At 47.4% G+C, this 21745-nt stretch overlaps 7 protein-coding genes across 7 annotated transcripts; 3 read left to right on the top strand and 4 right to left on the bottom strand.

Annotated features, from left to right (window-relative positions):
* Window positions 1–310: 310 nt before the first annotated feature.
* Window positions 311–1647, bottom strand: ONS95_013260 (uncharacterized protein; the record flags this gene model as incomplete). The annotated part of the gene is made up of 2 exons (XM_058506902.1): window positions 311–792; window positions 933–1647. 2 exons carry the CDS (start codon window positions 1645–1647, stop codon window positions 311–313), a joined length of 1197 nt encoding a protein of 398 aa, XP_058357632.1.
* A 477-nt stretch (window positions 1648–2124) lies between these two features.
* ONS95_013259 (uncharacterized protein) lies at window positions 2125–7429 on the bottom strand (the record flags this gene model as incomplete). Its single annotated transcript, XM_058506901.1, has 6 exons — window positions 2125–2841; window positions 2891–3309; window positions 3361–4780; window positions 4899–5215; window positions 5391–7158; window positions 7211–7429. 6 exons carry the CDS (start codon window positions 7427–7429, stop codon window positions 2125–2127), a joined length of 4860 nt encoding a protein of 1619 aa, XP_058357631.1.
* A 431-nt stretch (window positions 7430–7860) lies between these two features.
* On the top strand, window positions 7861–9392 carry ONS95_013258 (uncharacterized protein; the record flags this gene model as incomplete). Its single annotated transcript, XM_058506900.1, has 3 exons — window positions 7861–8369; window positions 8426–9301; window positions 9353–9392. 3 exons carry the CDS (start codon window positions 7861–7863, stop codon window positions 9390–9392), a joined length of 1425 nt encoding a protein of 474 aa, XP_058357630.1.
* Window positions 9393–10251: 859 nt separating this feature from the next.
* Window positions 10252–11844, top strand: SEC61 (translocon subunit; the record flags this gene model as incomplete). Its single annotated transcript, XM_058506899.1, has 3 exons — window positions 10252–11627; window positions 11721–11775; window positions 11824–11844. The coding sequence occupies 3 exons, from the start codon at window positions 10252–10254 to the stop codon at window positions 11842–11844; spliced, it is 1452 nt and encodes a 483-aa protein (XP_058357629.1).
* Window positions 11845–12679: 835 nt separating this feature from the next.
* On the bottom strand, window positions 12680–13219 carry ONS95_013256 (uncharacterized protein; the record flags this gene model as incomplete). Its single annotated transcript, XM_058506898.1, has 1 exon — window positions 12680–13219. One exon carries the CDS (start codon window positions 13217–13219, stop codon window positions 12680–12682), a length of 540 nt encoding a protein of 179 aa, XP_058357628.1.
* Window positions 13220–13338: 119 nt separating this feature from the next.
* ONS95_013255 (uncharacterized protein) lies at window positions 13339–14013 on the bottom strand (the record flags this gene model as incomplete). Its single annotated transcript, XM_058506897.1, has 1 exon — window positions 13339–14013. The coding sequence occupies one exon, from the start codon at window positions 14011–14013 to the stop codon at window positions 13339–13341; it is 675 nt and encodes a 224-aa protein (XP_058357627.1).
* A 2028-nt stretch (window positions 14014–16041) lies between these two features.
* Window positions 16042–21253, top strand: ABC7 (ABC transporter 7; the record flags this gene model as incomplete). Its single annotated transcript, XM_058506896.1, has 3 exons — window positions 16042–16106; window positions 16165–19221; window positions 19270–21253. The coding sequence occupies 3 exons, from the start codon at window positions 16042–16044 to the stop codon at window positions 21251–21253; spliced, it is 5106 nt and encodes a 1701-aa protein (XP_058357626.1).
* Between the last annotated feature and the right edge of the window lie 492 nt (window positions 21254–21745).

The raw sequence follows: 21745 nt of genomic DNA, 5'->3' as shown, positions 1-21745 counted from the left end.
AGGACACCGGATTGTACATATGTAGTGGTTTGCAATGGAGTTGAATCGTGTGATGTCTGATTTCACTTCGGCTCTGTCTGTGTGTGCTCAATTGACAGATGCTCCGAGAGCGTCATAAGGACAACTTAAAGGGAAGCTACCAGTCGAGCCCAGAATAAAATTCTGGATGGCGAAAGGATCATGGTTATTCCCTCATCATGTTATATCGTCCCAAGTTTGACGAGAAAACAAAGGAATAACATAGACAGTATCTTTGCCCCGTTTTCCAACCATCATTCTCTATTCCTAGACCAGGCGATAAGCACCAAGATCAAGGATCTCCAGCAAACTCTCCATCTCGCTTCAACCTTACAATTCTTGCTTCCGGGATGTTCCAATCTGGATGAGACTCCTTGATCTTCAAGAATTCGTCCTTCAGTCTGTCCACATATCTCTTCGTATAAGCGAACTTCCCAGCCTTCTTGTCTTTTCTAATCTTCGTCTCTGGAGTTTGGCCATCCTCAACGTCCAGCCCAAGCGCATCCCCCTCACGCTTCATTCTAAGCTCATCATTAACCCTGTCTATTTCTACCTCGCTATCAGCATCAGCTTCAGCTTCCTCAGCCTCGGATGCTGTGTCGATATCCACAAACTCCACGAGTCCCCTGTCAGGACCATCAAAACTGACACAGCAACCGCATTGCGTTAGCTCCCTCATAGCGAAGATGAATTCCTTCAAATTTTTGAATTTCTCAATGGTGATTTGCCCGTTAATGGTCCCGTCTTCCCAGTAGGACATCCACATTAGGTTTTCTGTCTTGTTGTTAGAATCTGAACTCATATATCAAAGCGTAAACGATTACATATTATGAAACATAGATGTTAGTATAATCAGATTCGGAGTGACGGAAGCCAGTAAAGCAAAAAGACGACAGGAAAAGATATAAATTTACCTAGAGCAATTCTCCTAATACTCCCCTTCACCTTCTCACTAACCACCTGCTCAAATCCTATAATGTCTTCCTGCCAACAGCCAGCCGGGAAAAACAAGATGTCGATCTCAGGGTTATAATAAACGTCTTGCTGATTACTTGGAACGGGGAATCCTTTCAGAGAAGCAGCAAGAGCTACGGACCGAGCTTCACTGTTCACGCGTAGGAGAGATGGGAGTGGGGAAGATGAGTAGAATTGACCTGGTCCGAGGGGCGGCGGGAAATAGGCGGGTTCTGATGTTTCTGAGGTGTCGTCTGCCCCGTCGTTCACGGTATCTCCTTCGGTGGTAAGATCGAGAGACCCCTCTTCATTTTGTTTATCTTTATCCTTATCCTTGTCGTCAATCTGGTCATCTCTATCTTCCTTCATTCCGTTGTCATCCCGTGCAGCCCAGGGGCTATCTTGCTTGATTTTAAGATCCTCTTCCTGCTCAGCAATCTCGTTTCCAGCTTCAATATCACTGGGCTGCTTCTGATCCTGATCCTCTTTTTCATTCTTATTTTCATCTGCCTCGTGAAGAGCATCAAAACACAGGTCCACGATGCGGGGTACCAGGGCCAGGTTCCAAATTGTAAGACGTAGTTCCTTTGGTAGGAGGGGAAATGACGGGAACGAAGTCGCCATAATAATTTCGTTGGATATGCCAATTCGATTTTGTGGCTTGGTATCTGACATTTAAGAAAGTTATCGGGTCGAGGTAGGTAGGTTGTTAAGTACCCTTGTGTTGTCGTGAAAATTGAGGCTGACGTCTGCCTAACTTGATATATCCCCGAATAAATTGCCTGATTAAGCAAATCGGCATGAGTCAACAACGATCACTAATGCAAGGTTGGATTTACGAGTATTGCTAGTGTCTGGAAAGGCCTCGGCATATTGAATTGATTTGCTTGGGCTCTTTCTTATTAGCAGTCGTAGAGGTACATTCAACCTTCAAATTGCTTCAACCAAGTGACTTCTGGTGATACAGACAAGAAACAGCATCGATCGTTTCACAACCTACAATATTGATTATCTAATCTAAGCCACATCTGAAGCAACAGCGAGTCTTTCCAAAACAGCAAGAGCAAAACTATAACCATGTCTGCAGTCCCCTACAGGGTATGCGAACTCCTGTCACATCCTTCTTCGTAAACATCGTCCTTCGTGAAATCGTCAGGCACCCAGATCGTAGTAGATGCACTTTCCCGTTCTGAAGTTGTAGATGAACGAGTTTCTCGTGATGTCCTTATTCTGGTGTGCCAGTGTAGTCATCAGATCATGCACTTCACCAAGATATCTCCTCTCCGCAGTTTGAACAGCATGCGTAACCTGTCTCCAGCTTTCTGGATCAGAAAGCCTGGTTCCTCGTATTAAATCCATGACTTGATCGGTAGTCTCGATAGCAGCGATTGGCCCGTCGAGGAACTCATGGACAACTGAGCCAGCTCGTGCTTGAGCTTGCTCGATAATGTTACGGCGATTGGATTTCTTGCTTTTCGTTCCTGCCACTAGAACTTGGACAACTTGTTCATGATCGGGGGATGCATCGGCATGGCTACTGTGGCGCTGTAGTCTTACTCGATGGTGTGTGCCGTTTCTTTGATCTCGTTCGCGGATCTCGCCGTTGAGCCAGGCTAGGAGCTGAGTAGAAGGGATGTCTGCATCTGAGACATCTTTTCTATCTTGGCTTTTGACCTTTAGAATTGAGTCTTGCTTGATGATGACAATCCAGGAGTGCTGATCGTCGCGATATTTGGAAAGTAAGTCTTCTGGGGACCGGGAGTCTCGAGCTAATTCAGCGCTGATGTCGTTCCGCCATAGGGTTTGAACGATATCAATACCGACACTTCGTAATATTGCAGCGTCGTGACTCGCAACTAGAACATCGCACTCAACGAACGTTAGCAAAATTTCAGACAAGGACTTGTATACTGCTCACTCTTTTCGTATTCCAAATCCCATGTACATCCTCCTCTGCCTTCTTCAGGAAGCCCTTCGCGCTTGCCTTTGGAAGACGAGCCATTTTCTCCCAAGCTAAGTTGAACCCAACAGCATGCCTTGCTTCTGAGTTGCTCCCAGTTTTATGCCGATGTTCTCTGACCAAGCTATCATATCGTCCACCAGCGGCAAACACGTCTCGGATCTTGCGGTCGAACAGACAAGAGAATATCACGCCTCCTTTGCAGAACTTCTCGTTCAAACTCCCAAGAGGGTTGATGTAGATCTTACTGCGAACCTCGAATCGCTTAGTGTACTCGATAACATCTCGTAGATGAGCAATAGAAGAAGACGCTCTCTCGAAACTGTCAGTACTTTCGAAAAGGGTTTTCAGTTTTGAGAATGCTTTGTTGGGAGTGTCTAGTTTGATTAGCAACCTTTGCAACTCTCTTGCTTTTGATGGATACATACCACGAAAGTCAAAGCGTTGCAAGTCATCAAGACTGGGTGCTGAAACGCCAATCAGGGGTGATCGAAGCTCCGTTCGTATCTTCTGCCAGCTCCACGAGCCAACATTGAGCTTGCTAAGGGTATCTGCAACAGCCTGACGAATGCTAGGGTCAATCCTGCAGAAGTCAAATATGAGGCCTAGGAGATCTGAGTGATTCAAGTGAAAGCACATTTGCGTTGCTGCAAGTGAAGGAAAGCTTCCAACAATCTCATCTAGGACTTTGATAACCTCAGCTTCCTTGAGTGCCAAGTCCAGGGTGTCGTTGGACACAATATCGAAGTCTACTTCACCGAATGTAAGTGGTTGCCCGCCAGATTCTCGATCTCGGAAGACCCGACCAAATGCAAAAGAGCGTTCAACAGGCGGATCGTGCTTAGCAATAGCTCGTGCATGCGGAAGGGTGAGATCGTATGGCAGTTGTAGCAGTGTACCCCTTTCGTCAAGGAGTTGAACTGCGTTGGTTCCGTAATGACCTGAACGAGGAAGCAAGACAGTTCTAGGAGTTTCTACCGCTCCGTGATGTCTGAAAATCGATATCAACTTTTGCTTCACAAGACCTTGCAGCAGAAGATCGCTCGAACTGTGATTTACCACACCCATTTCCCAGGCGTAGTCTTTGGCTTGATTTGTTGGTATCGAAAACAAAGCTTGCATCATCTTATCGTAGTACGGCGATTTGGAGTCTGTGAGGCCAGCCAAGGCTTGACGGATAGTTTCGTTCTCCATCTGCATTGGGAGTTTGCCGCTCTTCAGGAGCTCTGAGCTGGACGGCCGATCTTTGGGGCTGTGATGCAGGAGAGACAGTACAATATCTGCTTGTGCTGGCATCTCAGACGGCTTGAAATCAGATGGGAGAACCGGTTGCTTTTGTCTCAACCCTTCACCCACCCGTTGACGATCCATACCAGGAATGAGAGGTCGAAAGCACATCTCGAAGAATATGATGCCAAGCGAGTACATGTCTACCTTGCTGGTGTATGTTCCACCAACAGATGACCTGACTTCTGGGGCAACATAAAATGCTGTTCCGATGCTCCTCGTCATATCTCCACTCATATGAGCCGCAGCGGATGAAGATTTATCGGAAATCGTGTATTGGCCACTCGTAGCCAGTCCAAAGTCTCCAATTTTCACGTTTGACGCAGCATCGATGAAGATGTTTTCGGGCTTCAGGTCGCGATGGACAACGTTGAGTCCATGGATGTGTGCCAAGCCTTCCAGAATCTGTCTGAAAAGTCGCCAGATTTCTTCATGGTCTTTTTGCAAACCTTGCTTGATCAGATCCCGAAGCGTCTTTTTCTCGCAGTACTCCATCGAGATGTACAGAACAGTTCTGAAGGGACGCTGGAACCTCGATCCAGATCTGGTTCGCTTCAAAGCCTGGAATTTGTCAGTTCAAGAGGCGCTACTCCAGTAACTGTCGAATATGTAAAGTCTGGACACTCAACTGCGCAAAGTATGCATTACGGAAAGGAACGGAAGTGTTCATTGAACATACTAAATTAGGACGCTTGTTTCCCACACCATTAGGACTTTGTACATCTGGGTTTGTTGAATCATCATCGTCATCGTCATCGTCATCGTCTTCATCGTCCTCTTCATCTGACGCATCGTCACACCCAAATTCGATTTGTGGGTAGCCGCTTGAGGACATAAAATCGAGTCCTCCAGTGCTGACTCCAAATTCGATGTTGGGACCAGTGCCTGGTGAGACGTCACTAACAGAATCCTCGGTTGTTGCAACGTCAGTTGTCGAAGCATCCTCGTCCAGTTCGGAACCGTCATACAACTCCTCGGTCCAGGTGTTGTAATATCCTAGGTACGTGGATTAGTGTGAAGTAGTGTGATTTGGCCTTGATGGCAGAACAGTTCAATTTCCCAAGACCAAATTGTAGAAGATATGTAACCAGCCACAAAGCTCAACATTCTTGATAGTTTCCATAGATAAGAAACAATTAAGACTAAGAGAAAAGGCACACCATAAACTTACGGACTACTGAGGGATGGCTCAACTGAGACAGAAGACGCACTTCTTTCAGTACTTCAGTCAAAGATGCTGAAGATTTCTGTGTGATCTTTTTGATAGCGTAAATTTGACCGTCAAGCCTCTTTCTTGCTTTGACCACTTCACCGAAACCTCCTTTGCCTAGACGGCCTTCCTCTACAAAGTCTTCTCTGTATCTGGATTTTGCGAATGGTCCACCGGTATTCATAGAATCGTGTCTCTGACGGCGTGGAGTCGTAGGGAGTAGCGAAGATATCGACCCGAACCTTGAGGGATTTTCGGAGCTGCTCATCTCGTCCAGAATCGGTGCATCGGTCGCTAGAAATTCAGAAGGTCCAAGTTCAACTGCGCGGGGTCGCTTCTTGGGATCTGCCTTGAACATTTTGAGTACGAGTTCATTCAGAGAATCGGACAAGGCAAGAGAATCTGCCAACGCAATGGGAGAGGAGTATTTCTGGATGACGGTCAGGCCGAAAATCATCTGTAGAAATAAAACACCAAAGTCCCAAATATCTATCTTTTGGGTATACTGAGGGTGATTGGTATTTGCTATTTCAGGCGGGAACCAATACGCAGACTTGGCCATAGAAAGGGTGTCCACTTGCTTTCCACCGCTGAGGTTGTGTAGCTTCCTCTGATAGCCTGCATCTGCAAGCTTAGGTATTACCTCACCGTTAGACGTACGGACCAGGAGCACATTGCCGGCATGTACATCTTCATGAACAATGCCCTTTTCATGAAGGAAACGCAATGCATCAAGCAGCTCAATAGTCCACGACCGAACCTTCTCAGCCCCTAAGCTTCCGGCAATATCAAGAAATTCTTGTAGAGACCCTTTCTCGGCGAATTCGGTCAAAATGCTTACTGACCACGCTGAATCAGACTCTCCATCCTCCTCAATGGTCCTGTGGACTTTGTAATCAAAGATTTCGAGGACGTTCTGATGCTTGATACTCTTGAGGGTCTTCAGTTCATTCTCAAGCAGTTGGAGCTGTCCTTTGAACTTGTTCGAGTCTTTGATTTCGGTGTCCAAATCGGTTTGCTTCAAGACCAGTGTTGGGACATCGCTGGCACCTTGTACCACGACTGGGCGAACAGTAAAGCATTTCGATACAGGGCCTCGTCGTATGCATACTTTGCTTGCCACAACTTGAAATAAGATCATATTATTGTTGACATCCAATAAGCTAATTGGCTGTTCAAAAGATAGAATTTCATGAGGGGCTTGACCACTGACGCTCGTGTCAATCGACGACTGGTGAACAATCTCAGTGGGTGGTCGGCTCTTCCTTTTCGATTCTTTGGCTCTTTCCCTTCGGCGCTTAAGTTCCTCTTGGACCATAGATTCTTGGATGCGCTGCTCTTCCATTGATTCCAATTGCTTCTTCCTCTCCTCGGCCTCCTTTTGTTCAATTGCTAATTTATTAGCTGCGGACTCATGAGCAGCACGCTCTTCTTCCAAACTCGGAAGTTCCTTGCCGGCAGCTTTCGCCTGAGCGGCATCTTCCAAAATCTCCTGGCATGCGGTGACTAATTCCATGACCATAGCCTGCTCTTCTGTAACCAACTCTCTGGGTTTGGTCTCGATGACCTTCTGTATCTTGAATTTCGTCCCTTCACGTAGCCCATCATCATTTTTGATATTCAGTAACGGGGGGCTCTTGGGATATGTAGCGGTCAGAGTCACATTCAAGGTAATAGCAACATCTTCGTCGGACGATTTGATCCGAATTTCGAAACAGGGTTCCGCTTTCTGAACCGCATTAGAAATCAGCCTTGTACAAACCATTCCATCATTATCATACCTTCCAAGCTCCATGATTAGATTCTATCTTTCGGAAGTCTTCGCCGTAAATTGCCTCCAGAGCAATAAGTTCATCTTCCTGTATTTCCTCATACTGTGACTTTGGCAGTTGCACTTTTGGGGCAACATCATTCGATTTACTGTGCTTGAGGTCTGGGAACCCAGACAAAGGTGCAATGCGTTGTGGTGGTTTTTTCCCCCATGGATTGGTTGGCGGCATGATGGTCGATATCTTTGCAGCTGATTGAACTGGTGAGTCAGAGAGAAGATATGTCTGAGTAGAATCTCGCAGCCGAAGCTGCGGATCTTTACGCGCTGGGGATGGACATGTTCGATGTTGGGGAAAGGGTTATTGATTTTCTATCAAGTGAGGACGGACGTAGAGAGAGTGAGTGTGAGAGTCAACATGGAATCTGCCCGCTCGCTTTCGCGAGGCTGTGAAGATCAGCTGGAGCAGCCAATCAGCGGGTGCTTGAAACTGCCCCGCCTGTTTTCAATGCACGAGGCCAACAAAGTTCAGTGACTCAAGACTTTCTAGAGGCAATTGTTTGGAGCTGATGAGTCAAAACAGAGCTTTCGCAATTGAATTCTTGAGATCGGTAATACTTATTCCTGGCACTTGAGGGTCCTTGAACCGCATCTCAACCCTCAATGGCTTTCAGACCTTCTTCGAATGCGGCCTTGTCCCGACTGATAAGACCGTCCATTTCCCCAGCTCACCCCAGCGGTCTCCGATACTATTCAGCTCCAATTGACGGCACTATTCCCGCAGCAAAACAAAAGTATGTGCCAACGAGCGGCACATACCCCAGAGGCTTCATTGTCTCTGGAACTCACGTTGGAGTGAAGCCTACGAATAAAAGCACACCAGACCTGGCATTCCTTGCTTCGGAGACACCATGTGCTGCCGCAGCTGTATTCACGAAGAACAAGTTCCAGGCCGCTCCTGTAACTGTTAGTAGGAACATGTTGAACAGAAGAGGAAATACTGGGGTTCGTTCTGTTATTGTGAATTCGGGATGTGCGAATGCTGTGACTGGAAAGGGTGGGATGGAAGATGCTGAGAAGATGGGCGCTGAGGCAGACAGATGTTTCGACCAGCCGACAGATGGTAAAGGAGGAAGCAGCATAGTGATGAGCACAGGAGTAATTGGCCAGAGGTAGGCAGGCATTTCCGGAGAATTTCTGTGTATATCATGCCACTAACTGTCCTTAGGTTGCCTATTCAAAAGATCTTACAGCGAATACCTTCAGCTTATGATGCTCTTGGATCATCACACGACCACTGGTTAGCTGCTGCCAGAGCTATCTGCACAACCGATACCTTTCCGAAGCTGATATCTCGAACGTTTTCCCTACCATCCTCTCCCTCTGTCGAATATAGGATAGCAGGCATGACAAAGGGAGCTGGCATGATTCATCCAAATATGGCAACACTGCTAGGAATGATCGCTACGGATGCTCCAATCGCCCCAAAACTTCTACCAACTCTCCTCATAAAGGCTGTCAATAAGTCTTTCAATAGTATATCCATTGACGGCGATACCTCTACAAACGATACGGTTGCAGTCCTGGCAAATGGAGCTGCTGGGGGACAGGAAATTGCATCGGCATCATCAGAAGACTATGCCGCGTTCCAGGAGACTTTGACTGACTTTGCCACTGATCTTGCTAAACTCGTGGTTCGAGATGGCGAAGGAGCAACCAAGTTCGTTACCATCCGAGTGACCGAATCACCTTCTGAGATCGGAGCTCGAAAGATTGCAAGTACTATTGCAACTTCGCCTTTGGTCAAGACGGCTCTGTACGGGAAAGATGCCAATTGGGGGCGTATTCTGTGCGCTACTGGATATTCTCAAATTTCTGAGCCTGGTCAACCAATAAATGAGGTTGCTGAGATTGTACCAGAAAAGACTAGCGTCTCTTTCATTCCATCTGATGGCTCCCCTGAGCTAAGATTGTTGGTCAATGGTGAGCCAGAAGCTGTGGATGAAGCACGAGCTTCGGAGATATTGGAGCATGAGGATCTGGAAATTCTAGTCAAGCTAGGTGGTGGAACGGAAGAAGCCACTTACTGGACTTGTGATTACAGGTAGGGTTGATACATCGAAACCACTACGACCGTTTGCTAACTTTGCTACAGCCATGAATATATCACGATTAATGGGGATTACCGAACATAGTTGATCACATCACATGGAATTGCAATGGAGTTCAAAATAGACGAGCGTGCCATCACAAATGATACCTTTGATTTCAACGTCGATCTTGTTCTTAGTGACAGTGTCGCCATGGTGGCCACGAGGGTGAAGGCTTGTGATGTGTGAAAGTGTCTCAATGTTGTGTGACCTGTAAGGTTTCCATGAAAATGTGACCACACCCAGATCCAAGTAGTAGAAAACTGGAGCTTGATGCTGATAGTAGGATTTGACTTTGGAGCAGTTTGAAAGTGAGCATCGGTGGGTACAGTCTCAAAGCAAATTATCAGAAGCTTGACAAGATACCAGCTTGGGAACTATAAATGACAAGCATGTTGACCAAAATAGGCAAGGTGTTCCGAAGCATACCCCTTGTGCGTGAAAGACATCTTCAACAATTTCGTGGGATGATATGAGAAAATTGCATTCGTCTGATGTCAAAGTCAAGGATTGATATTGAGTCAAACAGCTAGTCTCAAATAAGTTGGTCCATCCTTTAAACTCATCACGTGTCTGCCCCTAACTCCACAGCTTAGCTAACAATCCAGAGGCCACATACTCCAGAGTACCAGCCCCAATTTACAAGCGAAGCTCTTAACACGCAGCTTGAGATCTGTTCGGACAACTCCCTTTCGAACACATCATCACGCGCGCAACTGCTTCTGCTACCATAAGAGCAGAGTCGTTGGGCATTTCATTGTCGTTCCTTACTATCTTCTTCTCTTCTTCCACGTCTGTGAGGTTTTCGATACAATACCGCCAGGATGAGTGGCCGTAAGTCGTCCTGTTACTCCTATGTCGTCAACCCCGAGCTCAAAAAGCAATTGCCTGTTCGCAACGCTCAATGGCTAACAATGCGCGTTTGCTTTCTGCAGTTCGATTCCTCGACCTCATCAAACCCTTCTCGCCAATCCTCCCAGAGGTGCAGCAACCCGAGACGAAGGTCCCTTTCAACCAAAAGCTGATGTGGACGGGTTTGACACTCTTGATCTTCTTGGTGATGAGCCAGATGCCATTGTATGGCATCGTGTCCTCAGATACCTCAGATCCACTATACTGGCTGCGCATGATGTTGGCGAGTAACAGGGGAACGCTGATGGAGTTGGGTATTACGCCAATTATCTCCTCGGGAATGGTCTTCCAGCTTCTTGCCGGTACACACTTGATCGATGTCAACCTTGACTTGAAGGCCGACCGCGAGCTCTACCAGACTGCACAGAAGCTTTTCGCTATCATCTTGTCTATGGGACAGGCCACGGTCTACGTATTCACTGGTCTTTATGGTCAACCATCCGACCTCGGTGCCGGTGTTGTTTTCCTCTTGATCCTCCAATTGGTTGTTGCTGGTTTGATTGTTATTCTCCTCGACGAGCTCCTGCAAAAGGGATATGGCCTTGGAAGCGGTATCTCACTCTTCATTGCCACCAACATCTGCGAGTCCATTGTGTGGAAGGCATTTTCCCCAACAACCATCAACACCGGCCGTGGACCAGAGTTTGAGGGCGCCGTTATCGCACTCTTCCACCTCCTCTTCACATGGCCAAACAAGCAACGTGCTCTCCAAGAGGCCTTCTATAGACAAAACCTCCCAAACATCATGAACCTCCTCGCTACACTTATTGTGTTCGCCGCTGTTATCTACCTCCAAGGTTTCCGTGTCGAGATCCCAGTCAAGTCTTCCCGACAACGTGGCGCTCGCGGATCATACCCAGTCCGTTTATTCTATACCTCGAACATGCCTATCATGCTCCAGTCAGCTCTGTCTTCCAATGTCTTCTTAATCAGCCAAATGCTCTACTCTCGCTTCTCTGAGAACCTACTCGTCCAGCTTTTCGGAGTTTGGGAGCCAAAGGAAGGATCTGCACAACTTTTCGCTACTTCAGGTCTCGCATACTACATGTCTCCTCCACTGAACTTCACCGATGCTCTTTTGGACCCCATCCACACCGCTGTCTACATCATCTACATGCTCGTCGCATGCGCTGTCTTCTCCAAGACCTGGATTGAGGTTTCCGGCTCTTCCCCAAGAGATGTCGCAAAGCAGCTCAAGGATCAGGGTCTCGTCATGGCTGGTCACAGAGAGCAGAGCATGTATAAGGAATTGAAGCGCATCATTCCAACTGCTGCCGCTTTCGGTGGTGCTTGCATTGGTGCTCTCTCAGTTGCCAGCGATTTGTTGGGGGCTCTCGGTTCCGGTACTGGTATCCTGTTGGCTGTCACGTAAGTTCCAAAACCTCCTCGGCTAATGCGGCCGACCCTTTCCTCCCCTCAACAACACAACACAACACACCACAAATACTAACATAATTTCAGCATCATTTACGGATATTTCGAGATAGCCGCGAAGGAAGGGGATATGGCGGGAATGGTGAGTTTACTTTATCCAGATTTGATAACATTGCTAACGTGATTGCAGAAGGGAATGATCATGGGCTAAATCTGCTCAAGAATTCCAAGTTTCGCCTTTCATTGCTTCATATTCGGTTGTGTTCAGGCTACATAAAAGCAGTATGTGCATGGGAAACGGGTGGACATGTAAGAAAGAGAGCAAGAAAATAAATGAAATAAGGAAATGTGTTGGAGACGCGGAACGGCAGTGACGGTGGTGTTTATCTTTGCGAGCATCAAGTTCTTGGCTGGCTTTCGAAAGAATAATCAATCAAGACTGATACTTCGCGTGTAATACTACCATGTGGTGCAGAAAGATAGAGGAGGGGGAGAGTCAATTGTCTTTTTTGTCAAGCATGCATTGCCTGGGCTCGATTTTACTTTCTATCATGAAATGTCGCCAAAAGCTTTTGTCACATTGCATTGCGCGGTGGATGGTTTGATTTAAAGGGATGGTCTTAGGTAAATATTCGTCGTGTGGCTATGTACCTATCTGGCTATCTACCGAATGTTTCCACTGGCTTGTGAATATTTTCCTTCGCTTGTACGCTTGCTCGGTATGTTAACGCTGAGTGTGGACTAGTGACGTATGATTGAGTGAGTGACTTTTCAGCTAGCAAATACTTGGACATCTGTCGCTCAATGAATATGAGGGTCAGCTGCTCGCGGTAGCATCCTTTTCTTTTCAAGTTCTGTAAATCTGTTAGCACATATCTCTCTTGTCCTTCGCAGTCCCAAATGTCGACGAGAAGAAAAGTGATCTGGGGGAAGGTCTTCCGACTACGCATGGCGATCCTCAAATTGCCGCCGACGAGCAGGACAGTTTGGCTGTGCTCTTAAAGAGTGTGAGGTGTTACACTGAACTCACCGTTATCCGCTGCTGATCACCCTGTCTGTTCCTGGGAAAGATCAGTCGCATTGCCCGTCTTCTTCTTCAACTTGATCAACAACTTCCTCTTCGAATTCTTCTTCCGATTCTTCCGACTCTTTTCCGACTTCCACTTCAAATCTTCCTCCTCCTTCACTTCTCTCATCTTATCTAACAATTCCAAGAAAGTTATAGTGGAATTCTCATTTGGTGGAAGTGGACCGTAGTCGGAATTGACTTGCTCTCTGAACCAGGCTTCGTTGTAGAAGTAGCAGAGCATGTTGGTAATGTCGGGTGGAGTTGTCAGAACCAGGGTGCTTCTGTCGATTATGTCGGATTCAGGCCCAAGTACATATGATGCTTGTGAAGGTCTTTTCACTTCTTGGTGGGGTTGACTGTCCTCAGGAGACTTTGTTCCATTGACAGGTTTCAACTGGCTGGAAGATGGCTGATCTGGCTGGATTTGAGATGTGCCTTTCTTCGTGGCACTAGAAGCCACGAGTGCTCCTTTCTTGTCACGTTTACTTTCGATAGATGCAATCTTCATCGCAGTCATGGGCCGTTTGTAGCTTAGGATGTAAAATTCGTGATTGATCCAACATAAACGTCCTGCGTTATCTTTCACCTCCTGCCAGTACTTAGGAAGATTAGTGTTGCATTCATCGAGTTCTGCCTCTAGCAATTCTTTTTGCAGCTTGCCATTGTTTTAGCAATGATGTACGCTTGTTTCAGAATCTCTGAAAAGCCATGTCGCTTCGCATACTCAGTTTCAAGCAAATGCGAATAATGAAGAAAGTAGTCAGCCCATCGAGTGGCACCAATGTATTTCGCAATATCGAAACCCATATTAACTTCCGTGAATATACGCTCCAGCTCTTCGCTACTACACTTCAGTGTCGCCGGATCGAGAATAGGTGATCCGCCAGGGGGGCCGGCTGAAGTAGTCCATTTAATGAAGCTCTCCAAGAAGTCCTTCGCTATCTTCCTCTGAGCTTGTATGGAGTACCATCTACCTCTAACATTGAATGGCCCGCGTACTCTGTGGAAAGACGATGAACTGACTGATAAACGGCCATTCAGATCCATAGGTCGAAGTGTGTGACAAGTTTGTGTACTCTCTGGCCTCAAAAGGCCTAGTTGCCGACTGATAACCCAATGAAAAACCGTCTTCTTAGTTACCGATAAGCCTGCGAGAACAAATGATTCTGAGGTGAGCTGGATTCCTCGATAACCAGGGCGGGGATCTTCGAGCTTGTCAAAACTGGCTGATGATATATCTGCCACAACAGCTTGCAAGTCATCAAAACCACATGAAATATCCTGTGTGATGACCCTCATATCGTCAAGCATGAGTGCAGGAATCGTCACTGATGGTGTCCTTTTAGGGAATGAGTCGAAAAAACGGATGAGTTACCAAAGCTGCCAACTGGTCCTGTGTACCAGTCTGTACCGTCTCTGTGAATCGTTCGAAGAAATTTCTCACTTTTTTCAATTGGTTAATTTGTATTTATCTGAACCTGCAATTGAGTGTCTCCAGTCGAAGACCGCTCAGTGGTCTCGTTTGATGCTCCGAACATCGAATCCGGAATGGGATCTTATTTACCCTTGCTAAGTGTCAATGTGCTCACGTCCTGCGTCATTCTTTGGGCCCTCGACAAAAAATTTGTTTTCATCAACTCCATATCATGAGGATCCCTTACTAAGAATGTTTTGGGACCAGAGCAGTGGCCATTGACGCCTATCTTCTCATCAGGGCTGGAAGCAGGTGTTTCGTTTGAGAACTTGCCGTTTCCATCGTTGAATGACTTTTCACTCGGGGTCAGAGCGTATCACTAGTCTGTCTGCCCTGGGTAGTATCAGAATTTCCGGTTTCCATCTCAGCGTCCAGTGTACCATCCCTGGGATCTATTCTGTAATTGGTAGTGTCAACATGCAGACCGGGTTTGTTGACTTCTCGCTTCTCTGCCGAAGCGTGTATATTACTGTAGGAGTGGCCGTTGGAACCCACACACTGCCAGGATCATTTGCTTTGTCGTTCTTGTCCAACGGGTCTTGCCCGCATACAAAGGTTCCCCGTCCCATCACATTTCCGGATGCAAGTCCAACGTTACTCGGGGTAGATTTCCCCAACATGACTTGATGCTTATCTCTCTCGGGCCAACTTTCACCCTGTTCGATGTCGGTACGCTCCAAATATCGATGGATGACTCTACTGTACCAGGCGCCAGCCTCACTTGGGGAACCTTGTGTCGAGTAGCCAATTACAGCGCTCGATGGCGCGGGTTGTCTCGAATCACCTTCCAGAATAGTCTCAAACTCAACGTGCCATAAAGCATACTCGTATGCAGGGCAGCGGTGTGCTGGGATTGGGCAGGACAAATATGCAACCGATGACTCTTCGGTCGGCGTCCAAGCAGAAGTCTAACCTTAAACGAGCCGTGAGGAGAAAATGGTAGATAGAATATAAGGATACTGAGAACGAGTGAATATGCATTTGAATGCTGGAATCTAATAATCGCTTGCTGAGTGCTGATGAAGTTTTTTGTTTGTTATATCTCCTCCTCTACCTACGTGTTGACGCCTCAAGTGGAAGCTGTGACAGCGTACCTACCTACTGCCTACCCAGGTAGGTAAATTTACCTATACATACCCAATAAGGCGCTGGTAGCCCCTCCCCACATCATCCTCAGCCTTACCTAAGGTACCTCCTAGGTACGTGACTTACAATGCTGGAAGCTCCATCGGGCATTGGGAACTGAGCAATTGATTCGCGCTTGCCAACAGTCGACTTCAAGTTGTGACTGCTTGACAGGACAGGACATTTCATTTCGTTTCATTTCATCCGCGAAGAGAAGAAGCATCAACGGCGGCCCGCCCGGCGCCCAGTCCTGCACCTCCCTTCGGGTGCTGTCACTACTTGCAGTGCCCTGCCCTGCCCTGCCCTGCCCTGCCTGAAGCTTCGAGGTCCATTGCGTACGTCTGGTACCTGGATCTGGATTCCATTTACATCCTAACCCACTTTACTAATACCTACCTCTAAGTCTTCATCCTGCTACCTTGTCCGCTGTCCTGTCCTGTCCCATCCGTTCTTCAGCTATCAAATCGCTATCCAACCAGCTCACTCCACTTTTGTACCTTGCTAGTGCCGCCAACAATCGACCCGCGATATTTCACGTCGACCCTGGTACAACGCTGGTATCCTCTGGTATCCTCTGGGGCGACACAAGAACTTTTCATTCGAGTTACTTGTTCTTTTCCTTCTTGCACATAAGTTCCTTTGGCCGACATTGTTCGGTCCGGGACGGTGTATCGCAGTCCACAATTCCAGCGCAGACGTTACAGCCCTCCTCCATTCTTCACAGCTTGAGTGCTTCAAAAATGCTGCCCGAGTGCCAGGGCCCGATATGGCAGGTTGATGATATCACGAATTGTGTGCAGAGGAAGTATGTCAATTGACTCCCTCCTAGAAGTCAGGAATACGTATAGCTGACAGCTGCGTAGTTTTTTAAAAATATTATTTCCATTGATCGTTGTCGGCGCCTCGTTCTTACTTCTAGTATCACAAGCTATCCAGCGCAACGTCCGGTTAAAACGGAGCTCCAAGAGCAAAGCATCTGCGAATGGAAGGAGTGCATACGGCATTACAAATGGGCAGCAGGGACCGACATATCAACAGGTACCTGGAGACGCTGAGGGTTCTATAAGTGCAGACGAGGAGGATGACGGGTTGACCATTAGTGGGGGGCGACTCGTCTTGACGAAAACCACGACGAAAGGCTCTGTCGCTGCAATCGACGCGCCCCGAGCTCAATATACTGTTCTGGTCATCGAGTTACTTGCTATCTTAGCTGTAGATGGTATCAATATCGCCGCCTTCATTCTGCAAGCATATGGCCCCAATGGAACACTGGCGACTGTTGCTGGAATCACAACTTGGTCGTATATATTGATATTGGCTGTTCTTAGGCTGGCATTGTCTAAGACAACATGGCGTGTGCCTGGGGTATGGAACCACACAGCATCTCTATATACCTTGATGTGGTTGTTGTCCTTGGTCATTTTCCGGTCGGCCATTATCCATCCGCGATCAGGAACTGCTCAGGCTCTGGTTATATCCGAGTTTGCCCTGATATCTCTACTTTTTAGCATAGCGATCACGACACGAAAAGGAAACAAGGCGGTAGTGTTGGAATGGGAAAACGACATTGAGCCATCCAAAGAGCCACTTGCCAGTCTGTTCTCCATTGCAACTTTCGGATGGGTTGACTCGATTGTTTGGCAAGGATACCAGAAGACTTTCGAGCTTGCCGATGTGTGGAACTTGCTCCCAAAAGACAAAGCTGCTTCAATTTTGGCCGACTATCGACAGCTCAAAAAGACAACTGCTTTGACTTGGCATCTCATGAGGTACTTCAAAGTTAGCGTTATTATTCAGTGCAGTTACGCAGTATTTGCAGCCCTGTTTGTATTTGCGCCAACACTGCTACTCAAAGCGATCCTCGAGTATATTGAAGATCCTGATAGCGCACCACGAAACGTAATTTGGCTCTACGTTATCTTGCTTGCATTTACCGACATTCTTCGATCACTCGCAGATCAGCAAGCTCTATGGGTTGGTCGCAAAATCTGCATTCGGCTACGAGCAATCATCATTGGTGAGATTTACGCAAAAGCTCTTCGTCGAAAAGTTGCAGCTGGGAATGATACGGTCTTAGGCGAGAAGAAGGACCTGAAAGACAAAGCTGATTCAGCAAAGCCTGGCATGTTCAAAAGACTTCTGACTCTGGGGAGAAAGAAGGAAGAGACCAAGAAACTCACTGCAGATCCGGCCACAGGGTCCGAGAATGCTGGTCCTGATTTGAATAAGGGAGACGAGCAGGTCAATGTCGGGACAATCATCACCCTAATGTCTGTCGATTCATTTAAGGTCAGCGAAGTCACTTCGTACTTACATTTCCTCTTCGCACAAGCACCTACGCAACTCGTTGCAGCGGTCTATCTTCTCTACAGCATTCTTGGATATAGTAGTATGCCTGGTATCGTTATCATGGTCATCCTCCTCCCTGTCAACATTGCCTTCGCAAGAGCATTCGGTGGCGCTCAAAAGAAAATCATGGCAGCTACGGACAAGCGAATCCATACAACAAACGAGGTCCTCCAAAACATTAGAATTATCAAATTTTTCGCTTGGGAACACCGATTCAGCAAGCTTGTCAATGAGAAGCGAAAAGCTGAGCTCAAAGCTCTACGTGGGAAATATATTATCTGGGCTTTCGCAGTTGCTGTCTGGAACACTGTTCCCGTCGCCATCACGTTTTTCTCCTTCGTGGTATACACTTTGATCGAGAAGAAGCCGCTCTATCCTTCGGTCGCGTTCACGGCAATCTCGCTGTTTACAATTCTTCGCGTACCGTTGGACCAGCTCGGCGACATGATTGCACATGTGCAGGAATGTAAGGTTTCCGTCGACCGTGTAGAAGAGTTCTTGAACGAAGATGAAACAGAGAAATACGAGCAGCTTCAACATCCCAACCTGGATGATGATGGAAACCAAATGATCGGCTTCAGGAATGCAGCCTTTTCTTGGGGTGCCAAGGAAGATCCAATGGAGGAGAACACCTCTTCTGCGTTCCGCCTCATGGACATGGATATTAAGTTCAAGATTGGCCAGTTGAACATCATTGCTGGTCCGACAGGTTGCGGCAAAACGTCCCTTTTAATGGCTCTGCTAGGAGAAATGACCCTCATCAAGGGCAAAGTCTTCTTACCTGGCGGTTACAGCCGTGAGGATGTTAGGCCAGATCCCGAGACTGGCTTGACAGAGAGCGTCGCATACTGTGCTCAACAGGCTTGGCTTGTCAACGCCAACATCAAAGAGAACATTCTCTTTGCAGCACCCTTGGACGAGAAGCGGTACAAAGATGTCATCGTTGCCTGCGCTCTTGAACGTGATCTTGAGATCCTCGATGCCGGCGATGAGACGCTTGTTGGTGAGAAGGGTATCACCCTTTCGGGAGGTCAGAAGCAACGTATCTCTCTTGCAAGAGCACTGTACTCGAATTCTAGACACGTTCTTCTGGATGACTGTCTCAGCGCGGTTGACTCGCATACTGCGAAATGGATATTCGACAATTGCATTCGCGGTCCTCTCATGCACGGCCGAACATGCATCTTAGTAACACATAATTTGGCTCTTTGCGTACCGCAATCTCGATATGTTGTCCTCCTTGACAACGGCAGAATCGACGTTCAAGGCTCTGCTGAGGAAGTCATCGCAACTGGCAAGCTTGGTGAAGATGTCAACAAGTCCAGACCTGGATCTGCCGCGATCTCGAGAATGCCATCTCGAGTACCATCCAGTGTCGGCGACGAAAGTGGCGATACTCTCGTTGGGGAAATTGAGGCTGCCAACGGTGGTGGGAATCGCAGGCTATCCAGAGCTAAGAGCATCGATAAGGGTGCCAAAAAGGCTGTCAAGGACGCGATGCAAGAGACTAAAGCCGAAGGAGGCGTGAAATGGGCTGTGATAATTCTCTACTTGAAGTCCATGGGCCCCTGGTACGTAGGCCTCTCGAATTAATTCGCAAACTGGCTAACCTTTTTCAGGTGGTTTTGGGTTCTCGCTGTCGTCGTTTTTGGTGTCCAGCAGTTCGGAAGCTTGGCAGCCAATGTCTGGATCCGGGAATGGGCAAATCAGTACGAAACGGAAGCCATACGAGCACATCATACAGTCTCTCCAAGCAGCTATGTTGGCAATACGATTTCCATGGTCCGAGTTGCGAGTACCCGAGTTGCTCAAGTTCAGCCATACTTCGATCCCAACAAGACCTCTATCTTCTCTAGAATTGCCCCCAATGTCGATGTATCATTCTATCTTACAGTATATGCTTTGATCGGCGTAGCTAGTATGCTCGTTGCACTCTTCAGGGATATGTGGCTGTTCTTTGGTGCCCTTACAGCTAGTTGGAAAATTCATCAGCGCTTGATGGAATCTGTGACGCGAGCAAAGTTTAAGTTCTTCGACGTCACACCTCTTGGTCAACTTATGAATCGATTCAGTAAGGATCTCGAAGCGGTGGATCAAGAGGTTGCCCCTGTCGCCATTGGATTCATGACTTGCGTGCTGGCAATCGTCGTCACCATTGTGCTCATTACTATCATAACTCCTGGGTTTTTGGTTGCTGGAGTTGTCATTAGCGCTCTTTACTTCTTCGTTGGGAAATTTTACCTTCGATCATCTCGAGACTTGAAGCGAATCGAGTCTGTACAGAGAAGTCCTTTGTTCCAGCAGTTCGGAGAGACTCTGAGTGGAATTACGACCATTCGTGCGTACGGAGACGAAAGAAGGTTCATCCGCGACAATATGACCAGAATCAACACACACAGTCGTCCATTTATCTATCTCTGGGCAGCCAACAGATGGCTAGCATTCAGAATCGACGTTGTCGGGGACCTGGTGGCTTTCTTTGCAGGTGCATTTGTTGTCTTGAGCATCGGCAAGATCGATGCAGGTTCGGCTGGTCTATCATTGAGTTACGCAATCAGTTTCACAGAGAATGTTCTTTGGCTGGTTCGACTTTATGCGATGAATGAACAGAACATGAACTCAGTAGAGCGGATTAAGGAATACCTAGATGTTGAACAAGAAGCTGAGGCTGTCATTGAGAAGACCAGACCAGCTGCTAATTGGCCAAGTCAAGGCTCAGTGGAGTTCATAAGCTATACGACCAGATACCGATCTGATCTGGAGCCGGTGCTGAAAAATGTCAGCTTCAAGATCAACCCGCTTGAGAAGGTTGGCATAGTCGGGCGAACAGGAGCTGGTAAGAGCTCCCTTGCTCTTGCCCTGTTCCGAGGCCTTGAGGCCGAGGTCGGAAAGATTTTGATCGACGATGTCGATATTGGTATTATTGGTCTGCAAGACCTTCGAGAATCCATCACGATCGTGCCTCAAGATCCCACACTCTTCACTGGCACTATCCGAAGCAATCTTGATCCTTTCAATCTCTTCACAGACGAGGATATCTTTACCGCTCTGCGGAGAGTTCAGTTGATCGGAGTACCGTTCTCTACCACGAATCCGGCAACGCCGGTAACGGTTTCGCGACCTCCCACAGCAAATGGTATTCCAGACACCCCAACTGGGACATCTACCCCTCCAGCAAATAAAAACATTTTCCTCGATCTTTCGTCGACTGTCACAGAATCAGGCAATAATCTGTCCCAGGGTCAAAGACAACTTCTTTGCTTAGCTCGTGCTCTCTTGAAGCAGCCGAAGGTCCTTATGATGGATGAGGCCACAGCTTCAATAGACTACAATACGGACTCAAAGATTCAGGAAACCATACGGGAGCTCAAGAGCACCATCATCACCATCGCGCATCGTTTACAAACCATCGTTGACTACGACAAGGTGTTGGTACTAGACAAGGGCGAGGTAGTAGAATTTGGACATCCCCATGAGCTGCTCAAAAAGGACGGCAAAGACGCCATCTTCAAGGGTATGTGTGAGATGAGTGGAGATATGGACGCTCTCCAAAAGGCAGCTAAGAAAGCTTGGGACGCGGGGAAGTTGGTGGATGATGAGTGATCAGAAGATGTAAAGAAGGGGTGATACCCATTGTTGATAGCTCAGTTCCCCATTTTGTCACAGTAAAAACGGTTTATTTGGGTAGCTTAGCTCTGGAATACAATTCCCATAGACACTTCACAAGTGTCCAGCAAGTCTCCGTTCGTTCAGCCAGCTCGGTAAGTACTAGGCCCAATCGAGGTCTTGATCGAAGGTAACTGGTGCCAGGAGTGATCCGCTACTTGGATACCTGTATCTAGATAGCTTGATGTGCTTGTGCCACCGCGGCGTCATGCTATCTCCTCCTCACTGCACCATGGCACTTGTCCATCAGTCTGAATCAACCACCCCACCTTATTAATAAACTATGCAACCATTCGGACACTCGTACTGTAGGTACTGGAGTTTGTGCGAATATCGCAATGATCCACCAGAGAAAACAGGATGTTTAGTTCGCTCGCTCGGTTCTTTCATCCACAGCTTGCATCGACTTTTTTTCACATCGGTTCGATC

Source organism: Cadophora gregata (genome assembly GCF_030347475.1).
Source record: "Cadophora gregata isolate MNR1 chromosome Unknown scaffold_7, whole genome shotgun sequence".
In the NCBI taxonomy this organism is placed as follows: Eukaryota; Fungi; Ascomycota; class Leotiomycetes; order Helotiales; family Ploettnerulaceae; genus Cadophora; species Cadophora gregata.
This window is presented reverse-complemented; position numbering and strand designations above follow the sequence as displayed.